General features: G+C 36.9%; 2 protein-coding genes across 58 annotated transcripts in view; one reads left to right on the forward strand and one right to left on the reverse strand.

The window, feature by feature from the left end:
* cep128 (centrosomal protein 128) overlaps nucleotides 1-636 on the reverse strand; it is a 52,220-nt gene extending 51,584 nt beyond the window's left edge. For 16 of the 50 annotated variants that reach the window (XM_073932089.1, XM_073932076.1, XM_073932060.1 and 13 more), the window contains exons 1-2: nucleotides 556-636; nucleotides 41-205 (exon numbers count right to left, since the gene is read on the reverse strand). In XM_073932089.1, the coding sequence (XP_073788190.1) occupies nucleotides 41-187 (147 nt within the window). In that variant the 5' untranslated portion in view covers nucleotides 188-205; nucleotides 556-636. 50 annotated transcript variants of the gene reach the window in all.
* Nucleotides 637-649: 13 nt separating this feature from the next.
* The window catches only part of tshr (thyroid stimulating hormone receptor), a 42,392-nt gene continuing 21,672 nt past the window's right edge, over nucleotides 650-21,369 (forward strand). The window contains exons 1-5 of one of the 8 annotated variants that reach the window (XM_073932743.1): nucleotides 659-720; nucleotides 863-896; nucleotides 13,981-14,052; nucleotides 17,683-17,757; nucleotides 20,134-20,208. In XM_073932743.1, the coding sequence (XP_073788844.1) occupies nucleotides 14,033-14,052; nucleotides 17,683-17,757; nucleotides 20,134-20,208 (170 nt within the window). In that variant the 5' untranslated portion in view covers nucleotides 659-720; nucleotides 863-896; nucleotides 13,981-14,032. 8 annotated transcript variants of the gene reach the window in all.

A 21,369-nucleotide genomic window follows, 5' to 3' on the forward strand; every position in this document is an offset into this window, starting at 1 on the left:
CGGAGCAGTCATTCACGTGCAATGAATAAAGACATCTTACCTGGAGAGTGTTTGCTAAAGTGTCGATTTTGACCGATATGTCTGATACATGTGTATCCCTTGGAAACCCACTGTCTGACCTTTCCCTAGCCCGCCATCGATGCCCTCTGGGTCTATTATATGTGCCAGATTCACTGGAGGAGTCCATACTGCCATGAATCAGGGGCTAGAAATAAGCAACGCTAACGTATATAAAAAATATAATAAACACCTTTGTCATTCGTAAAACGTGCATTATATATCTGTCTTAACTAATGTTACGCGTATAAATTCTCCAGATTATGAAAAAAATATTTAAGATGGATAATTAGAAGTCTAGTGAAATAAAGATCCTGTAAACATTAACATGCCACAGAGAGTTAACGTTAATGTTAAATTACCAAGATCAAGCTACGTTAGTTAGCTTTGTATTTGTTTTTTTGTTTATAGTTAAAAAGTACTGCCTCAGCGTAGACTATCGAATCACAAAACTGCTAAACTATAAGACACGTAACGTTAATGTACATTAAACTATACCCGAATGCCCAGTTGTTAGACAATTTTCGGATGATCAACTTGTGATACCGCTATCGTCTGCTATGGCAACTTGAACTGGCCGCCTAACAGGAAGACAACAAACACTATGAATCATGGGAGTTGTAGTGTTACAACCCACTGTTCTTTAGAGCAACTGCTTCATGTGTGAGCTAATCTCTTACGACATTTCTTAGTTTTGTTTGTGTTAAATGTTTGTTAAATGTTTGTTTAAATGTTTATTACTTGCTGTCTTGCATAAACAGCTACTTGAGACGTTTTTAATTAATTAGTGTCCTCGTTTTTACAGAAGACTGTAAATATTTCCAGCTATATTTTAATGGGTAAGTTAGTCCAGATTATACCTTCGTTTGCGTAGGCACGTGTTGTGATTTTTTTTTTCAGAAAGGTTTTTAGGGCTTACTTATAATTACTAAAAATCATTATGAGTAAATATTTTTGCTGAACATAACTATTCAGTTCCTATAGCAACCGCAAGGGCGCCTCAGCCGACAGCCTCATTCTTCATTCTGACTAGAGTCAGAGAGTGACTGTCTCAGACTCTCGTCTTGCACACATTTAAGCTTTAAACTCATTGTCGGTGTTTTTCACTGTTTAGCGTTACTTTTACAAACCAAGTAGAGAGACTGTAGGGTTCGTGTGGAAGAAAATAGCCTACATTTATTCTTTATACCATGAAGACACATGTGATGTTAGTATTGATGCTGCCACTTGTGAGTGTGATCGGATGGACGAATTCATGCCCGCACGGTTGTGAGTGCTCCCAATGGAAAGCCTTAGTTGTCTCATGCATGGATGTAGATTCTATTCCAACGTTACCCGAGAGAACAGAAGTCTTGTAAGTATTTTTTTTTTCTTAGGATAATATTTGTGTTTTTGTTATATGTAATTTTCCTTTTGAATTAGCAGAAAATAATTATAGAAACCTGAAAGTTAAAGTATTTCCAGAAGTTCTATGGTTTCCGCTATACATACATGTTAACCATTAAAAACAGTAGCCTACTTTTTAAAATAATTTGTGGTGTGTTTGGGAACATAGTCACATAGGCTATTCAATCTGGATTTGTTGGTTTGACACATTGACACTACAGACCACCGGAGATCATTCGTCATAGTTTAAAAACTTAGTCCTATTACAACCAAATCAAATTATTTGATAAGTTGGGTTTCGCGATTTTACAATATAATTTGTCAATTATTATTATTATTATTATTATTAATATTATACTTCAGATTAATCTATACATTACAACAAACAATGTTATTATTAATATTGGTTAAGAACCCAGCTGATAAAAAACAAAACAATAGAAACCATCATGGAAGAATCTAAATGTTTCAACTACAGATATAAAAAAATAAAAACCATATCAGGGTTCAACGCTAAGGATTTTTTCTAAAGGGCCGATCAGGCCAATTGTTGATATTTTAACTTGCCCTGCCAAAGTTTTCACTGGCCCCACCAAAAAAATAAAAAATAATAAATAAATAAATAAATAATAATAATAAATAAATAAATAAAAGTTAATAGCTATTTCTTAGCCCCATATTTTAAATAATGTGGCAAAATAATGTCTATAAATCTAGAATTTAAACATTTTAAAAATGTTAATAAATGTATAATGAGCAAAAATCAAGATTTTATGCAAACGAAAGAGCAGTATGGAATATGTGCTGGAATTTTATTAGAATTCTAAATTATTTTTATATAAAAAATGGCTTGCCAAAATGGCGACATCTCATTATTATAATTTTTTTGTTTGTTTGTTTGTTTGTTTCTTAATGTTGTACGCATGTAATTGTCTACTTCCAAGACTTTAGAAACAGATGTTTTCTTTTAGCCTTATAGTTTGATGTTGCCGCCATGCTGCCATCTTTTCGCTGTACTGGTTGTTACCAGGTTACGGAAAAAAATAACATGCTTATTGTTACTGGCTGATAGGGGCCAGTAACAATCCTATCTACTGTCCCGAGCGTCTTCACGCTGGCCCCGGACCACCAGCCCTGCATATGCATTTTAATGAATCCTAGTTTGTTTTGTGACACTTTAGAAAATCGTTTTTAAAACACTCAACAGCTACAGTTTTTATTAACACCATTAAATGCAATTTTCATTATAATCAGTTAACGCATTACAAAACCATTATGTTACGAGAACCAACGATTGCTTTCCGGAGATCGCTGGTTTCCACTATACCAGGACTACACTTCCGCATATACCAGGACTACATTTTCATACATGCACTTCTTCCAGACACACACGCCTGTTCATTCATCTAACCTGATTACAATCACCAGCTGAACCTTGTCACAGACTGATAGCATACCATACATAAGCCACTCATGAACCCATCCAGTTTGCAGAGTCTTGTTTACCCTAGTGTGACATTACAACGCGGTTCCTTGTCTTGGTTCTCCGTGTTAGATCTTAGCCTAGTATTCCCTGTTTTCCTGTTTAGCCGCCTGCCTTGTGACCTGTTGCCTGTTTATACGACGACGATTTTGGATTTGCCTGCACATACCCGTTTGTACCTGATTTGACCACTGCTTGCCTGACGCTGAATAAACCTGCATATTGGATCTTACCTCCGTTGTATCTGTCACTCCCTCCCTGGTCGTTACACATTAGAACTTCTGTTATGGTTTCTATTTGTTATTTTTTGATAGGGGGCAGGGGATTGGGTGCTGGGGTGTTCAGCAGGGAATACCCTTCAGTTGATATAAGAACTGAAAACTATAACTACGCCATCATTCTATTCCTTTTCTGCTACCTGCTTGAAATATGTATTTCATGAAATTTTGTTTTTAATATGTATAAATATTTATGGTGGCATGATGGCTCAGTGCAAGAAGGTCGCTGGTTTGAGTCCCCACTGAGTTTGCATGTTCTCCCCTTGTTAACGTGGATTTAAAGTTTACCCCACAGTCCAAAGACATGTGCTATTAGTGAACTAAATAAACTAAATTGTTCATTGTGGGTGTGTGTGTTTGTGTTTGTGTGAATGAGTGTGTATGGGTGTTTTCCAATGCTGGGTTGCAGCTGTAAGGGCATCTGCTGTGTAAATCATATGCTGGAATAGTTGGGGGTTCATTCCGCTGTGGGGACTCCAGTTTAATAAAGGGACTAAGCCGAAAGGAAAATGAATGAATGAATATTATTAAGTAGTATGGAAAAATATATGATTTATATGCAAAACAGTTTGCATAGTGTATTTTTAGTAGATATATGACGAAATTGCTTTGTTTACCAAACAATTGGTTCTAATTGGATTTGCATTGAAAGTAAATGCAGTTAGAATAAAAGTTTAAAAGTTATCATTTTTATTTATTTACTTAATGTGCTACAGTTGTTCTCAGTTGCTTTGGAAATTCTCAAAACCGCCTGTTCAATCTTCACACAGGCCCGTGGCCAGGAGATCCCATTTCTGACAATATTTCTAAAATGCTTGATAGACATGTTAATAAATTAGCCACGTCAATAAAAGCTTTTTAATATTTTTTCCACATTTTTTGAGTGCCTTGGATTGATTTTTGCCATTTATTCTCATGAAACATCTTACCACAAGAGCACAGTCACATTATTTTTGCTACCCCTGAGCACTTTTTGTTTGATTTTAGTATAAGCACTTTGACAAAAATGTAGGAAGTAAGTGCGGTAATGATAACCATTCAAAAAGCTAATCCAGCATAAATTTATGCCTAAAATATCCCTAATATGCAGTATTTGAATCTCATGATTTGAATCGAATAAATGCATAAAAGTCAATTTTTTGATACAAAAGAACCACTCCTTTTAATTGGCTGGCTACGGGCCTGTCGCATCATGGTGTCACTTGTGCACATCAAAAAACCTTTGTATATTCATGTAAGTGATTATGTCTCTAACGTTTCCAACATTATCAATTGCTTATGTCATGTTGGTCAAAATGTATTATTTTGGTCTCTGTTGAACATTTAACAGCAGAGACCCCACAACATTTAATTGTTTGTTCATGGCTTTACATGCAAAATGGCTGAACAAGTTGTCATAATATTTAGTCTTCCTAATGCATTTTTCTATGCACTTCCCTTAGGCTTTTTTTTTTATCTGTTTAAAATTGGTACATTTTTCCCAGATGAATCCTGACTTTTTCTAATGAAGGTGCATCTCATAGTAGATTCCTCCTTGATTATTGCAATGCCATTTACTGGTTTACCTACGGGTTCTATAATGAAGTTGCAACTGATACAAACTGCAGCAGTCAGAGTTTTAATGAAATTGAAGAAGCGAGAGCACATCACACCCGTATTAATAGAATTACACTGGTTACCTGTGCACCAAAGAATAGATTTTAAGATTCTTTTATTGGTTTATAAAGCACTTCACAACATGACACCTTCCCACATTTCCGACTGTTTATCAAAATGTAATCCAGACCGTTTGCTTTGCTCTTCTAGCGCTGGGCTTTTAGAATTTTACTCTGTAAACCTGATGCGATCTGGCGGCACTTCTTTTAGCCATTTTGCTCCAAAAATTTGGAACTGTCTCCCTCTTAAAGTGACAGAATCCCCTAGTATTCATGTTTTTAAAAAGCGTGTTAAGACACATCTTTTTAAAATTGCATATGAATACACAAGCTTTTAAGGTGTATGCATTTTATTTATATTGTTGTAGGTTTATGTGTGTATGTATGGTGTGTGCTTGTATATATAAGGACTATTGTGTGCGTGATCATGTGGATATAAGCTTATATTTTGTGTACATGAATGCTTTTATCCGAGTATATGAGACAAGTTTATGTGGTCTGTTTTAATGCTTTTTTGTTGTTGTTTGTGAGGCACTTCGAGTTGCACGTATGTTGGAAAAGTGCTATACAAATAAAATGTATTATTATTATTATGTTCACATTTCTACTTTTTGTTTTTCTTTGTGCTATGCAGTACTGTCTTTTCCTTTCTGTACCACAATGACATGATCTGTCAACAAACTACAGTACAAATAGCAAAAAGAAAAATAGAAAATAGGCATAGTTTACATTAGAACACTCCTCCAGAGTACAGTTATATTGACAACATGACTAAATGATTTGACATATCCATACACAATGACGCAAGGACTTGTCATTCTGACAGCACTAACATGTTCATTGACGGAAAATTAGTTTTGAGAGATGAACTAAAGGTTTTGAGGCTTTGTTGGTAATCTATGGTGTTTTCCCACAAAACACAACTGTGTTCAAATTACGTCTTTTAGACGTTTCTTTTGGACAATTAAATGACGTCACCCAAGGGTGCAGAATGAAAGTTTTTATGACGTGCTTATTGGATTTAGACACTGCCTTAGATGAAATCAACCAAAACATTACATCTCTCAAAATCTCAGCAGGATCATTAAACACCTCTACAGACAGCACCAGCAGCTTCACTTATTAATCTGTTTGACTTTAATATTATCAGAAGTTCTCAGTCCCAATTATTGAGAATTAAAGTTTTAAATGTTTTATTGAAAAAAGTCACCAAGGCAGTAAAGAGTGGTTACTTGCATGGGGTGATTTACGTTAACTTTTCTTTATTTGTTGAAGCATTGTGTTATGTCAAAACATACTGCAGGACAAAAGTGATTGTTGCTTTTTTTAAAACGTTTGATTCACTGATTTATCCGTGATTTTAATTTTGCTCAACGATGATAACATGGTGTTGGTTTTGCTGAGATACTAGTAGAAATCATGTGCTCCTGCATATTGAAAGCCAGCAGTGCATTGGTCATTGGTTTCGAAAATACATTAAGCGTCTGAGTGGCTCATAAAAGAGACATCAGGAAACATCATATTCTTCTCAACGATGGTGACACATTTCATACTGCAGTGCATGCTGGGAAAATCAAACAACCCTTGTCTGTGACTGTATGGAAATGTTACATCATCAGTGAGATGCATCCGCCGATTCTTAATGTGTATTTTTAGTGCTTCAGATGTTCATTGAGCTTTTAAAACCTGATCAATCCATTGCTGGTTTTAAATGTGTTATCAGTGTATTTAACAGCACAGTGCCATTAATATACAAGTCACTAAATGAAATCAGCTAATCAAACTTTTAAATAACCCAGAAGCATTATCAAACTGCTTCTAGGTTTTATTGCTGTAACAAGTCACATAAGTTAGTAATCCTTTATAACAATTAATAAAGCTGATGTGCTTCACTGCAATGTTTATATATATATATATATATATATATATATATATATATATATATATATATATATATATATATATATATATATATATATATATATATATATATATATATATTTGTGATATTTTAGCTTTAACAAAACATTTTGTACAATCAAGGTTATATATATCTTTTTTTCTTTTTGACCCTTGCCACTGAAATGAATTAACAAACAATTAAAATAAAACTAAAAATGTCAACAGAAATAGAGAAAAATATAGCAAAATGGAATAAAATACTAATAATAATAATTATAATAAAAAAATAAATATAAAATAATCTTTAAAGTATTGTATACATTGCATTTACAATTATAAAATATCAGTTGTGAAAATAATTCAAATAAATAATTACCTACATGATGATACAAGGCGACGCCGTGGCGCAGTAGTTAGTGATGTCGCCTCACAGCAAGAAGGTCGCTGGTTCGAGCCTTGGTTGGGTCGGTTGGCATTTCTGTGTGGAGTTTGCATGTTCTCCCTGCGTTCGCGTGGGCTTAAAATATGTGCTGGATAAGTTGGCGGTTTATTCCGCTGTGGTGACCCCGGATTAATAAAGGGACTAAGCCGAAATGAAAATGAATGAATGATGATACAAATCATTAATCTGATACATTTATTGTGTTCTTCTGCATAAATATGAAACCAAATCATATTGGTGATCTCATTGCACAGATTTCTTTATGTAAAGTAGTTAAAAGGGGAGAGTATTCCTTTTTTCAGAAGGTGAAGTTCCTTATTTCGTTTTCTACTCCTTGCTAACAACGTAGCAAAGGACATAACATTCTCTTTGTTTGTCCATTATATTTTGTGTTCTGGTACACCAAAAAAAAAAAAAAAACACAAACCAAAAACAGACATCATTTAGTGTTTTAAAGATTTGTGTCCATTTTTTTTTGACAAGCCCAGAACATATGTAGTAGTTTTAAACTATAACCATTAGATATAATGAAAATCATCTGAACATAAAAGTATTACCTCTACAACACTTTTATTTGGATATTATTTGATGTTGTTTATATTGAAGAAGTATTAAATCAATGAAGGTCAAAATTGTTAATGCCCCAGCTAGCAAAATTTATGTGGCTCAAATCCGGTTAGCCCCCCCTTCCAGGCTACCTATTCCCCCCAGGAATACCACTAGTGCCGCATAACTGTCTAAAGTTGCCCGCATTCATATAATATTTGGGGCTAAATAAAGGTATTTGGCAATTCCCCTGCGGTGTCTGTGCTGTGAAATTTACTGTGTTAACATTCTGATTACATATTTGTAGTACATTTTTGCAGTGCTGTTTGTGTAGATGTCCAGAACAAAGATCATTGGGATTTTACAAAAAAAAAGTTTGGAACAAAAAGCATTCAGCTCTGATTTCTTGGAAGATGGATTGTGCAACTTTATAACACTCAAAAAAAAAAAAATGTGGACACAATCGTGAAAATAACAATTTGATTCTCACGTTCACTTTTAAGAGGACATTGCTGACCTTTCCTTTTCTGTTGGCGAGTGCCTCATGCCATGCTCCATGCTCTAATCCACACCTTCTGTGGGTTTATTTAGCCATCCAGGAAAATTCCTCCATGGCTTGTCTGTCCGGTCTCAATTACACAACCTATTTTTCTTCCATTTCGCCTCGTCAGGCACCATTACATGAAATTACCACCAAATCAGTGCGCCACTTAAGGAGGACATACTTTGGAGTACAACATTCCTCCTTCTTCAGTGTGTCTGCTTGACAAGTGGAGGACAGTTTAATACAACCTTGAATACTTTAACCCAAAAAATACCAGATAGGACTAGTAACTTCCTATAAAGTTTTGGTTCTATTGTTTAAATTTCAAAGGTGAGCATTCTGCCATAAAACTAATTGGGCAGACGAAATGTCCAAATGTTATGGAGACTTGAAAAAGTAACCTGAAAAAGTATACTTTATGTTTTGAAGTATACTTACTTAATGTTGAATGATATATTAAGATTGCTTCATGTACTGTAGTGAGCAATGTATTATAGTGCACTTTTAAGTGCACTACTTGAATATCTCGTGCATGATTTAAAGTTTACCTATGTCTTAAAGTTGACTTCTGTCATACTTACAGAAGTAAAGTTTACTTATTTAAAAAGAAAGTTTACTTAAAATACTTCAGTTTACTTCTATCACACTGTACACTTAAAGGGCACATGTAGTCCACAGTTTAGTTTAAAATCTGTACTGAATTTGAGCTTTTCAATCCTAATCCTAACTGATATAACTGCACACACCATAGTGAACACACACAGATACGCCAACAATTCCTGCCAGTACTGGACAAATTTTGGGTCTGATCTGATTCTTCTACCACAAGGCCATGAATGCCCAACTGTTTTTGTGTACCCTTAATTATCTGGCGGTTTTCTAGTGTTATACTACAAGTAGGTTTTGTGTTCTCTTAAGATATAGTCAGTCACCTAGTCAGTCAGTTATTTAGTTGGGCCCCGTTTACACTGCCAGTTAAATGTGACCCGATTCCCATTTTTTGCTCATATGTGACACAGATCAGATCTGTTCTATGACTGTGTAAACACGAAAAAAAAAACGCATTCAGATATTCAGAGATCGGTTTCAGGCCTTCTTCATATGTGGAAATAAATCAGATGTAGATCGGATGTGTGACAATGCGACTGTCATGTAAACAGGCAGATCGGATTTATTGAGGCATTCCGTTCTGTACATCATTAAACTTGCGACAATGTGGTGCTTCTCCGCGGTTTAATGACAGAAAGAAGAGCGTGTGTGGAGATGCCGACGTGGTAAACAACATCAGAGGAAACACAGAGGAGGAAAGTGGTCAGTCGCCACAGTTTGCTCCCACCAGACCTGAGATCTCTCTCGTACCCACAAATTCCTCTGAATGGTGGAGGACATCATAAAGCATATAAACCATAAATAAATACCTAGAATGTCCAATTCGACATCTGGTATAGACCATCTGATCATGCCTGGTCTCAAAATTATAATTTGCTAAATGTCTTTCATTTATGTTTGGGTTAATTTCATATATTTTATTATTTATGCAGTTGTCCCGTTCTCTTTGCCATGTTTCGTTTATTTACAAATCGATTGTGGGTTTCAAGTCCTCAGGAGGAATTAAACATTCAGTCACATTCAAGGACGCCTGTGAAATAGTTGGTATGCTAAGTATTTGGACTTGTCAGTGATTCAAAATCATGCTGTGTGAATGAGTTCGGAAAAACCATATCAGCAATTACCAACAGCTAATGAGAGAGCAGGATAGTCCAGTCCAGTAGGGAGTTCAGGGAGTTAAAGACCACAATATCAGAATAATTAAGCTACGCAACGACATAAAGCTGCGGTCACGCTGGGATTTTCCTCCCATTGACTTCCTTTCATACGCACGCGAATGCGCCAGACCGGAAACGCAGGGTCATGCGTCAAGTTTCGCAGGTGGCTGCGGTGCAAAGTTCAAGCTTGGTGAACTCTGACCTGCGAAATCACATTATTTGACTGCGTTAGACCAATCGAGGATCATAACATGACCGCTCTTTTTTTTAAATGTCTAATAAGCTTGTTTAATCCCGCCCCTTTTCGCAGCACTGCACGACAGAATATCGCATGCTCAAATTCTAATGTGACTGCAGCTTTAAACAGAAACAAAGAAACATTTGCTTAACATAGCTAAACAACACTCAGCCCTGAGGGTTTCAAAGTGAGCTGTATATATGTGCGTGTAATCAGTACTTAAGCAGCATCAGCTGTGTGTATGCAATCAGTCAGGATCTGGAATCGGTCGTCTGTGTGGAGCACGACTGGTTCTTGAAGTCCATTTACCAGCAGATTTGTAGCAGCTTATTGCAAAATTATTTACTGAGCTCCTACCTATTTTTCCTCTCTTTATGCCGAGTTCAGACTGCATGATTTTCAAATTAGTCGTGTCACAGATGTTTTCACACTGCATGACTATCTGGGCTTGCGTTTCATCGCTGCTTTGTTTACACTGCAAGAAGGATCGGCGACAGGGACATTCACATTGCATGACTTTACTATAGGAAGAATCGCCGGCAACTTCGTCCAAACTACGTCTCACAGCCAAAAACACGTAGTATGTCTTTTGTTATTAACTACATAATGAGAAAGAAGCCTTTAATGGGGTAGAACATGTACATGTTTGCTCACCTGGGTTTAAAGGGAATTAGCCATTTCTCCTCAACGTTGATAATAAACTAATTTCTTTCTGTATGAAACGTTAAACAGACACAGTTGCTCCTGAGTCCTGTCAAACCTCCACTAGTTTTTCCTCCATTTCGTGGGTCCAAATAAACCGAAAAAGAGTGCTTTTAACTTCTCCTTCAGCCTCCAGCTGGCCTGCAGCAGGTATACACACACGCACACACAAGTGAAAGCTGCTCTCTCATTGGCTGTAGGCGATGGCTGATGTTATTTTCAGTCAAAACTCAATTCACACGGCATGATTTGAATCGCAGACAGCTCCAGATATTTAGCACGCCAAATATCTCACAGGCATCGGCGACTCATCTCCGATTCTCTCAGATCGCGTTTTTGATAGTTCATACTGTGTGATTGTCACTCACGTGCACGAGCAGCGATTTGCCTGTGATTTCAGGCATTTGTCGGCGTTTGGCATTAAGGCATTTGGGTATGCCTTATTTTCATAACCCAGTGTTGACAGGTATGGTCTGATTGCATTTGGTAGTGGCATTAAGAGTTTACTAAAAACATACATAAACCCCAAAGCTCTAAAGTTTGACTAATGCTTTTATTATTTTTTTTTTTTTTATTATTTTTACATGAACAGAGCTGTCGCTTATCTTTTTGCACCATGAGACGATGTTGGCTGCAACAGCACTCCTAAACAAAGATTGTTAAATATGTCAACATGCAGATATCCCTGCTGAAAAATCCAGCTTAAACCAGCCTAAGATGGTTGGCTGGTTTTAGCTGGTCGACCAGCCTGGTTTTAGAGGGGTTTTTGGCCACTTCCAGGCTGGTTTCCAGCCATTTCCAGCCTGGTCTTAGCTGGTCAGGCTGGAAAGTGACCAGCTAAAACCATTTAAAACCAGCTTGACACTCCTGGTTCAAGCTGGAAATAGCTGGTTTTGGCTGGGCTCCCAGCCTGGCTAGACTGGTCAAGTTGGTTTTAGCTGGTCATCTTCCACCCTGACCAGCTAAAACCAGGCTGGAAATGGCTGGAAACCAGCCTGGAAGTGGCCAAAACCCCTCTAAAATCAGGCTGGTCGACCAGCTAGAACCAGCCAACCAGCCTAGGCTGGTTTAAGCTAGACTTTTTAGCAGGGATGACAAGGATTTTGATTCGGATTATCTTTAATATGTCTAGAATTAAAATATAAAATCACAAATATTCAGTTTTGTTAAGTGTAGTTTTTGTGTTTAATAGTATTGCTAAATATGAGTGTAAAATGTTTATAGTGATGTTTGAAGACTGCAGAAGTATGTTAACTCTGTACAAATAATCCCAAACCTATAATTTTCCTATTTTGGTTTCAGATTGAGGGAGTGATTTTCTTAAAGACTGGGTTTGACATGTCTGATGTTAAGTGGTGCAGTTATTTGGATTGAGGTTAAAGGGAGCCAACCAAGAGTATGGTGTACAATAACAGTCTGTTCACTGTCATAGAGTTTGTTCAATTTGTCAAGATGGTCATTTCTCCTTTGTGTCTGTTTACCCTTTGCAGTTTAGAGCTGTGAATTAGCTCATTGTAAAAACACATCCATGAGTGCCCATGTTTCCCAGCTAGCAAAATTCATGTGGCTCAAATCCGGCCCACACCAGACACTTACATCCGGCCCACATACCGCATGGAATGATGGCACCTGGGCGGTTTACTCCTGTTTATCAGATCTGGGCCACAATTAAGCAATAGCAATATCACATATCTACCAGAATTCAACCAAATGAACCAGAACTGACCCTATTCTGGGCCACAGTTTGCTTTTATTGTGGCCCAGATCTGGCCTATTACTTCTAATAATGGATTAAACATTGGTAAACATCAGTGAATTATATTACTTCATCACAGGTTGTGCCTCACTTCATTTTGTTTGCTGTAATGACTTAACTTTTCAAGCAAAGTTCTTAAAAGTCACAGCAGCCCAAAAAAAAAATAAAAATAAAAATTATATTAAGAAGTTCAGGGCTATGAGCCCAACTAAAGCAAACACTTTTCTCCATGATGGTGACTTTAGTCTATGTGGTCCACATGTTTTAAGAGAACTGGGCCACAGTTGCCATATGTCCTTCGGGCCGCTTTACACTCATCATAGCCAAATTAGCCAGAGCTAACCGTGTCGAATATTCGCCAAAAGTGGCCCACATTTGTTTTAGGATAACTGGGCCACATTTGCCATATATTCTCTGGGCCACTATAGGCTCAAATCCGCATTAGCCATAGCTTACTGTGCCGAATATTCGCAAAAAGTAGCCCACATATGTTTTAAAATAACTGGGCCACTATAGGCTAACAGATGCATTAGCCAGAGTTTACTGTGCCGAATATTTGCCAAAAGTGGTCCACGTGTTTTAAAAAACCTGGGCCACATTTGCCATATTTTCTCTGGGCCACATTAAGCTCACAGCCGCAATTGCCAGAGCTTACGGTGCCAAATATTTGCCAAAAGTGGCCCACATATGTCTTAAGATAACTGGGCCACATTTGCACTTACACATGTGAGCCACTTTAGGTTTAGACTTAAATTACCCTTAAACGACTATACCACATTTTTGCCAACTGTGGCCCACATTTGTCTTCCATCATTTGGGCCAAATTTATCATTTTTTACATGGGCCACATTAGGCTCACATTCAGATTACATTTTGCCATAATTGCCAACTCTTTGGCTTAAATGGCCCATATATGAATTTGAATCTTTGGCCTCACTTCAGGCTCACACTCCTTTTGTCTGGGCCGAAGGAAGACCACCAGTGCTGCTGCCGCATAACTGCCTACATTCGTGTGCAATCTGTGTGGTTTGATAAAATGTTTATAATAAAGAAAGAACTAATAATTAAAAATTGCAATTATATTTACAAACTTTAGTTATAGTTTAAATTGCATTATTTGAACTAGAATGCGCATTTACAAAAAAAAACGATGTATGCAAATGTCGATGCATTTTAATAAATAGAATTTTATTAAATGTTTCTTTAATGTTCTTTTTGATTCTAGAAGTCTTCACGAGACAAGGCTTACAAGAGTTCCCAAAGATGCCTTTGCAAATATGGTCAACATCTCAAGAATGTAAGTACTTTTCAGAGAGAGAGGTTAGATAATTACATATTTAAAATAAGTTGATTAACTTAAGTAACTAATCCTATTTATTTGCAAATATAAATAAAAATAGAAGCAGAATTGATCAGAATATATGTTATATATGTCTAAGCAATATGATTGCTCCATGGCAGAAAGTGGTTTTTAGAAACACTGTTGATATTTGAAACTCTAAAACATCCAACACACAGCAAAATAAATGTTACTTATGTTGAAAATGAAGCAGCCTCACCATCCTTTTTATGTCTTTCTAATTTCTAATCTCTCTCCAGTGCTCAAAGTCTTTTATTTGCCTTTATTAGTGCTGATCCTGGCTCTTATGCGATTATAATCCTCCTTTTATTAGTGATACTCCCTTTCCCTCCATTATGAGCATATACAGCCATTTGGCTGACTGCCTACAGTATACAGTGCTCAGCATTTATAATAAGTGCACCCCTCACAAATCTCTCTTTAAAATTCATAGTTTTAACAGAAAGCTATGCAAATTGTATTTTTTTGTGCATATACATTAGATTAGTCAGTACTTAAGTCAAATCTGGAGCATTTAACAAAATAACTTATAATAACAGTACAAAAACTAGTACTTCCAAATGTATATGTTATATGAGCAATATCACACGAGTAGCAGTGCGATATGGCTGTATATCGGCACTGGTGGGAGGCGTGGGAGCCGATAGTGCCCCCACCAGTGCCGATATACAGCCATATCGCACTGCTACGAGTGTGATATTGCATTTATACAACAGTTTGACGGCATAATTGTGTATATAAAAACAAAATCAAACATGGAGAGTCTCAAAGACCCTTTTGTATGAGGAACTACTTTCTTCCGGATTAAAATCATTAGCTGATTTTAATTTTAACAGTTGAGCGTGCATCTTTTAAACTTCAGATTTGTAGTGTCTGCTTTTTGCTGGCTGAATGTGGGTGGAGTAATACACAAAGGTTAAAGAGGCTGTAAGAGTTCTGATATTGCTGAATATCGCACGGCTATCAGCCAATCAGATTTGAGAACCAGACAGAACTGTTGTATAAAGAAAAATATTAAATACAATTTTAAAAAAAGAGGAAAAATCAACAGAAGGTTGTATTATATATATATATATATATATATATATATATATATATATATATATATATATATATATATATATATATATATATATATATATATTTATTTTTTTTTTTTATTATGCAATATTTTGCTTGAATTTGATTGTATTATCTTTCAATTTCTAAATATATTTGGCAACAAAAAAAAATGTTTTAATAAATATTTCAGTTTTATAAATCTGTTTTGTTTAAATGCACCAAAATACATTGCCGATATTCACTGAGAAATGGAAAAAATATTCCTTTTCAAAATGGGCTATACTCAATTACGCTGAGCTCTGTAGTTGTATTGCATAGTCTCATTAACAGTTTTTTCACAGGTTTACAAAGCCAAAACTATACACAAATGCAATTATTTCCAGCACACACTGAGAACAGAAGACTAACAAACAGGGCTTGACATTAACTCCAGCCAACCTGCCAAATGTGGCTAGATTTCAGCTTTGGCGGGTTAGGCAACTACACACACTAGCCACTTTGGCAGGTTGAAAATTATTTTTAAATTGTAGTTTTCTCAAAAGCAGGGTTCGACAATAAGTATGGTGCAATATGCGTGCAAATGCGATCTTAGAATCGAGAAGCAGCATGACTGACAAAAAGAATTGTTCGCGCGAGCAAAGGTGAAAGAGCGAATGGCAGGAGGATCACTCGTGCTAACAGCTGATGTGCGCGCTCGCATTTCCTTGCATGAAGCAATTGTGCTTAGAAACGCAAGTGGTGTGATCGGTTCTCTTTCAAATAGACAAAAAGTTATGCCCATGCACTGTCTTGCTGCTTTCAATAGTTCCACATTTGTCTTTTTGGTTGCTTTTGCTGAAAATATTCCTAGAACAAATTATTAATTGGCCTAACGTTAACCATGTACACAGGTCATTCTTTCATTATTGCACATGGAATGTTTTTCACTAACTTTCTTTTGCTTACAGTATTTTTGTTAATATGGTCTAATTATCATTTTTGACAATAACATAGCTTTAATGGGATTTCAACTCCCCATTTTTGTGTAGTTAACTGGTGATCTGGGATCTTTAGCCTGGACCGATTACTGTGCATATTTTAGATACATGATAACAATTATTTCTTAAATGTCAATTGTAACAAGGAGTCTGACATGGAGGGATCCATTTGCAGTATATTTATTAAACACAGTTTAATCACAATCACACAATACGCACTTGCATGCAAACTCACATCAAACGTAGTTAGTATGGGTCTAAGGGCTGGCAGCTGGCTGTCAGGGAGTGTGATAGCAGGCATAGGTCAGAGGCAGGCGGCGTGGTTCAGAGGCAAGATATCAAGGCTGGATTCAGGGCAGGCGGCGTGGATCAGAGTCAAGGGTACAAGCAAGGTTCGAGGCAGGCAAGGCAAGGCAAGGCAAGGCAAGGCAAGGCCGATATACAGTCCAGGTAATACACGGGAGATCAGGCAAGGAGATAACGCTCAGTAATGTCAGGCAGGGCAGAACAAGACTTCGCAAGGGAGTGAGTGTGTGAGCTGCTTATATAAGTGTGTGGATCATCAGTAGGATGAGCTGCAGGTGTGTGTGGCAATCAGTGTCAGAGAATGACATAATGCTAATAGTCCGGTGATGGTGGCCTCTGCTGGCCAGCGAGGGGAACGACTGGGACCGAATCGGGGATATCAATGTTTTTTTTGTTTTTGTTAAAGAAATGTTTTGTTAAATAAAAAGTATAGTATACAGCTATATTTAGCTGGTTTGGACACATTTAAAATTTGTGGCTAAGGAATAAATATTTATTTATGTTTGGTGTGGTGAGAGAAAAAAATGGTAAATTCTTAATTTTAAGCTCAGAAAAGTCATGTGAAATAAAAACGAATTGTAATACAACACTATAAAACCATGACCCATTTGCTCATGCTTATTGAGCAAGCTCATACACGTCACACAAAAAGGTAAATTAATGAAGAAGCTTGTAGACATAGCACAAAATCTAAATCAAGTAATTTTAGCATACCAAAGGTAAATTTATGCATATGAAATATATTTTCCCAACAACTAAATTGTGGCTAGTGAAAATGTAGAGTGGCTAGTAATGTTGGAAAACAACTAGCCACAGTGGTTGGTGATCAAAAAAGTTAATGTCAAGCCCTGCTAACAAATAATAAAAAAAAAAAAGTTTGTTTTGGTATAAATTAACAATACCATCAGTGTTTCTCAGGAATTGCTTATTGCACTATTAATAAAGGAACTGCACCATTGTAATTGTGGATTATTTCTCAGAAAGTTTGAAGAGAAAGTTTTTTTTCTCTCTTTTATGTTACATCTTAGGCTTCTTAGAATGAAAGTATAAAATGAAACACTTTTTTGATTTTTAAGACGAAGGTTTCGTTTTTCTCTCTGACGTGAGGTGATCATTTGAAATAATAACCTTTATGTATGTTATTATTATGGCTTTTTATTAAAATATATATGTGTATTTTTTAAAACTCAGGATTTGAACTTTTCTTCCCTGCTTTTCTCAGCTATCTATCAGTGGATATCTTTCTGAGCAGGTTAGAAATGCATTCCTTCCACAGCCTGAGAGAGCTTACACATATGTAAGTCAAAACTTCCTCACTCAAAAAAAATGTGTCAGTGTCACTGATGTCATCACTGAAATAGAAATGTATATATGTAGCACAGTTACTGTAGCTGAATTCAACAGATTTTGATGTTTCAGATTTGTTTCAATTATGTACGTAAAAGCAGTTTCTACAGCCTGGTTTCTTTGTTCATGCGCTGGTATTTGTATATAATATTTAAAAGCCAAAACATACTTTTTTTTGTATGATTTTGGTATGATTTACCAAAAATAAACATTTACTCACTGTTTATTTACTCTCAAATGGTTACAAACCTTAAACTTTATATTTTGCAACAAAACTCTGATGGAAAAATCCAGCTTAAACCAGCCTAGGCTGGTTGGCTGATTTTAGCTGGTCAACTGGGATGGTTTTAAAAGGGTTTTGGCCATTTTTCAGGAAACCCACACGAAGGCAGGGAGAACATGCAAACTCCACACAGAAACGCCAACTGAGCCGAGGTTCGAACCAGCAACCCAGCGACCTTCTTGCTGTGAGGCGACAGCACTACCTACTGCACCACTGCCTCGCCCCAACTTATCCAGCTTACACTAAAAAATGTTGAGTTATTTACTTAACCCAATGGTTGAGATAAACATATTTGGTGCTTTGTTGGGTTATTTTTATCCTTTATTGGGTTTTTTTATTAATAACTTAACACGTTGGGTTAAATATTTGATGCTTTGTTGAGTTATTTTTAACCTTTATTTGGTTATTTATAAAATAACTCAACCAGTTGGGTTAAAAATTTTGAATTTCAACAGTCATCTGATTTAAGACGCAGAACAGCTGTATTAACATGCGTACGTAACGTTGTTTTAGAGTAATAAAGTTTATTTAAGGGCGACACAGTGGTGCAGTAGGTAGTGCTGTCGCCTCACAGCAAGAAAGTCGCTGGTTCGAACCTCTGCTGGGTCAGTTGGCGTTTCTGTAAGTTGATTGTACAAATACACTACCAACATTTTTCCCTAATATGGATGTCATTAGCTACAGGTTTGCAACATTCAGAATTTCTTGTTTTCCCTACTGAAAAAAACAGCCTAGGTTGGTTGGACATAGTTGGACATGGCTGGTTTTGGCTGACCAGCCCAGTCGACCAGCTAAAACCAGCCAAAACATAAAAACAAAACAAAAAAAGCTGGACATAGCTGGTTTTGGCTGGGCTCCCAGCCTGCCTAGGCTGGTCAAGCTGGTTTTAGCTGCCCATCTCCCAGCCTGACCAGCTAAGACCTAGCTGGAAATGACTGGAAACCAGCCTGGAAATGGCCAAAACCCATCTAAAACCAGCCCAGTCGACCAGCTAAAACCAGCCAACCAGCCTAGGCTGTTTTTTTCAGTAGGGAAAACAAGATATTCTGAATGTTGCAAACCTGTACCTAATGACATCCATATTAGGGAAAAATGTTGGCAGTGTATTTGTACAATCAACTTACAAAAACGCCAACTGACACAGGCCGAGGCTCGAACCAGTGACCTTCTTGCTGTGAGGCGACAGCACTACCTACTGCACCACTGTGTCGCCCTTAAATAAACTTTATTACTCTAAAACAACGTTACGTACGCATGTTAATACAGCTGTTCTGCGTCTTAAATCAGTTGATTGTTGAAATTCAAAATTTTTAACCCAACTGGTTGAGTTATTTTATAAATAACCAAATAAAGGTTAAAAATAACTCAACAAAGCATCAAATATTTAACCCAACTGGTTAAGTTATTAATAAAAAACCCAATAAAGGTTAAAAATAACCCAACAAAGCACCAAATATGTTTATCTCAACCATTGGGTTAAGTAAATAACTCAAATTTTTTTAGTGTATGCTGGATAAGTTGGGGCAAGGCAGTGGTGCAGTAGGTAGTGCTGTCGCCTCACAGCAAAAAGGTCGCTGAGTTGCTGGTTCGAACCTCGGCTCAGTTGGCATTTCTGTGAGGAGTTTGCATGTTCTCCCTGCCTTCGTTTGGGTTTCCTCCGGGTGCTCCGGTTTCCCCCACAGTCCAAAGACATGCAGTACAGGTGAATTGTGTAGGCTAAATTGTCCGTAGTGTATGAGTGTGTGCGTGAATGTGTGTGTGGATGTTTCCCAGAGATGGGTTGCGGCTGGAAGGGCATCCGCTGCGTAAAAACTTGCTGGATAAGTTGGCGGTTCATTCCGCTGTGGCGACCCCGGATTAATAAAGGGACTAAGCCAACAAGAAAATGAATGAATGAATGGATAAGTTGGCAGTTCATTCCACTGTGGTGACCCCAGATTAATGAAGGGACTAAGCCGAAAAGAAAATAAATGGATGAATGAATGAATGAAAATTACATATTAAATTCATGAAATTGATCTCTCTCTCTCTCTCTCTCCACAGAGAAATAAGGAACACACGAAAGCTGACATTCATCCACCCAGAGGCTTTTAAGAATCTCCCTAATTTACAGTATCTGTGAGCAAAATCACTGTTGGATTCCTCTTCATGTACTCATTAATGCACATGCACTCGTCCATCACATATTGTTGAAGCTGTACAGTATAAATATTTAAATTTCAGTTTGTCTTGAGCACTTAAATGTCATCTTACTACAGACAGATTATCTAGAGCAGGCGTGTCAAACTCAATTCCTGGAGGGCCGAAGCCCTGCACAGTTTAGTTCCAACCCTGCTCCAACACACTTACCTGTAGGTTTCAAACAAGCCTGAAGGACTCAATTAGTTTGATCAGGTGTGTTTAATTAGGGTTGGAACTAAACTGTGCAGAGCTGCGGCCCTTTTGGAACTGAGTTTGACACCTGTGATCTAGAGCAAGGGTTCCCAAACTTTTCAGCACGCGACCCATAAAATAACAATACCAGTGACTCGCGACCCCCAATATCCCCTGAGGTGGTTATAAATACAGAAAACTTGCATGCAATGGCGCACACACACACACCAATAGACCAAAGTCAATTCTTCGTTTAATTTTTTAAATGTATTTCAGTGCTGTAAATGGGCCAGAAAGTTTAACCTGGTGTTATAAAATCAATCTGCTGCATCTGACACTATTGCTGTCTTTAAAATAATGTATTTACCCCAGGGGTCGCAATCCAATAGAACAAGTAAATAAGCTACTATAGTAACTATAAACGGCTGTTTTTTTCTCTTCAGTTGGTTATGGATAAAATATGGTAACTCTTATGGTCTAAAAATAATAAGTAGATTTTTGGAAATCACCAGGCGACCCCCCTTCATTGTTCCGCGACCCCTCAAGGGGTCCCGACCCCCACTTTGAGAACCACTGATGTAGAGCATAGGTCCCAAACTCAATTTCTGGAGGGACTACTTTTGAACATCTTAGTAAGTTAGATCAGCTGTGTTGGAGCAAAACAGAGCTGTGGCTTTCCAGGAATTGAGTTTGAGACCTATGATTAGAGATTTAATGCATTAAGTTATAATTGATTCATATGATCTACATTTGTTGGCAAATACATTACAGAACACTTACGGCACGAGGGACTGAAATGAATATAGAATTTATTGATAGCTTTGTTATTGTGTGATAAAATTTATTGATAATAAAATAATATTATCCACACTGAAAAAAATGCAGAACTGTTGCAAACAATTTATT

Source organism: Danio rerio, chromosome 20, assembly GCF_049306965.1.
Source record: "Danio rerio strain Tuebingen ecotype United States chromosome 20, GRCz12tu, whole genome shotgun sequence".
In the NCBI taxonomy this organism is placed as follows: domain Eukaryota; kingdom Metazoa; phylum Chordata; class Actinopteri; order Cypriniformes; family Danionidae; genus Danio; species Danio rerio.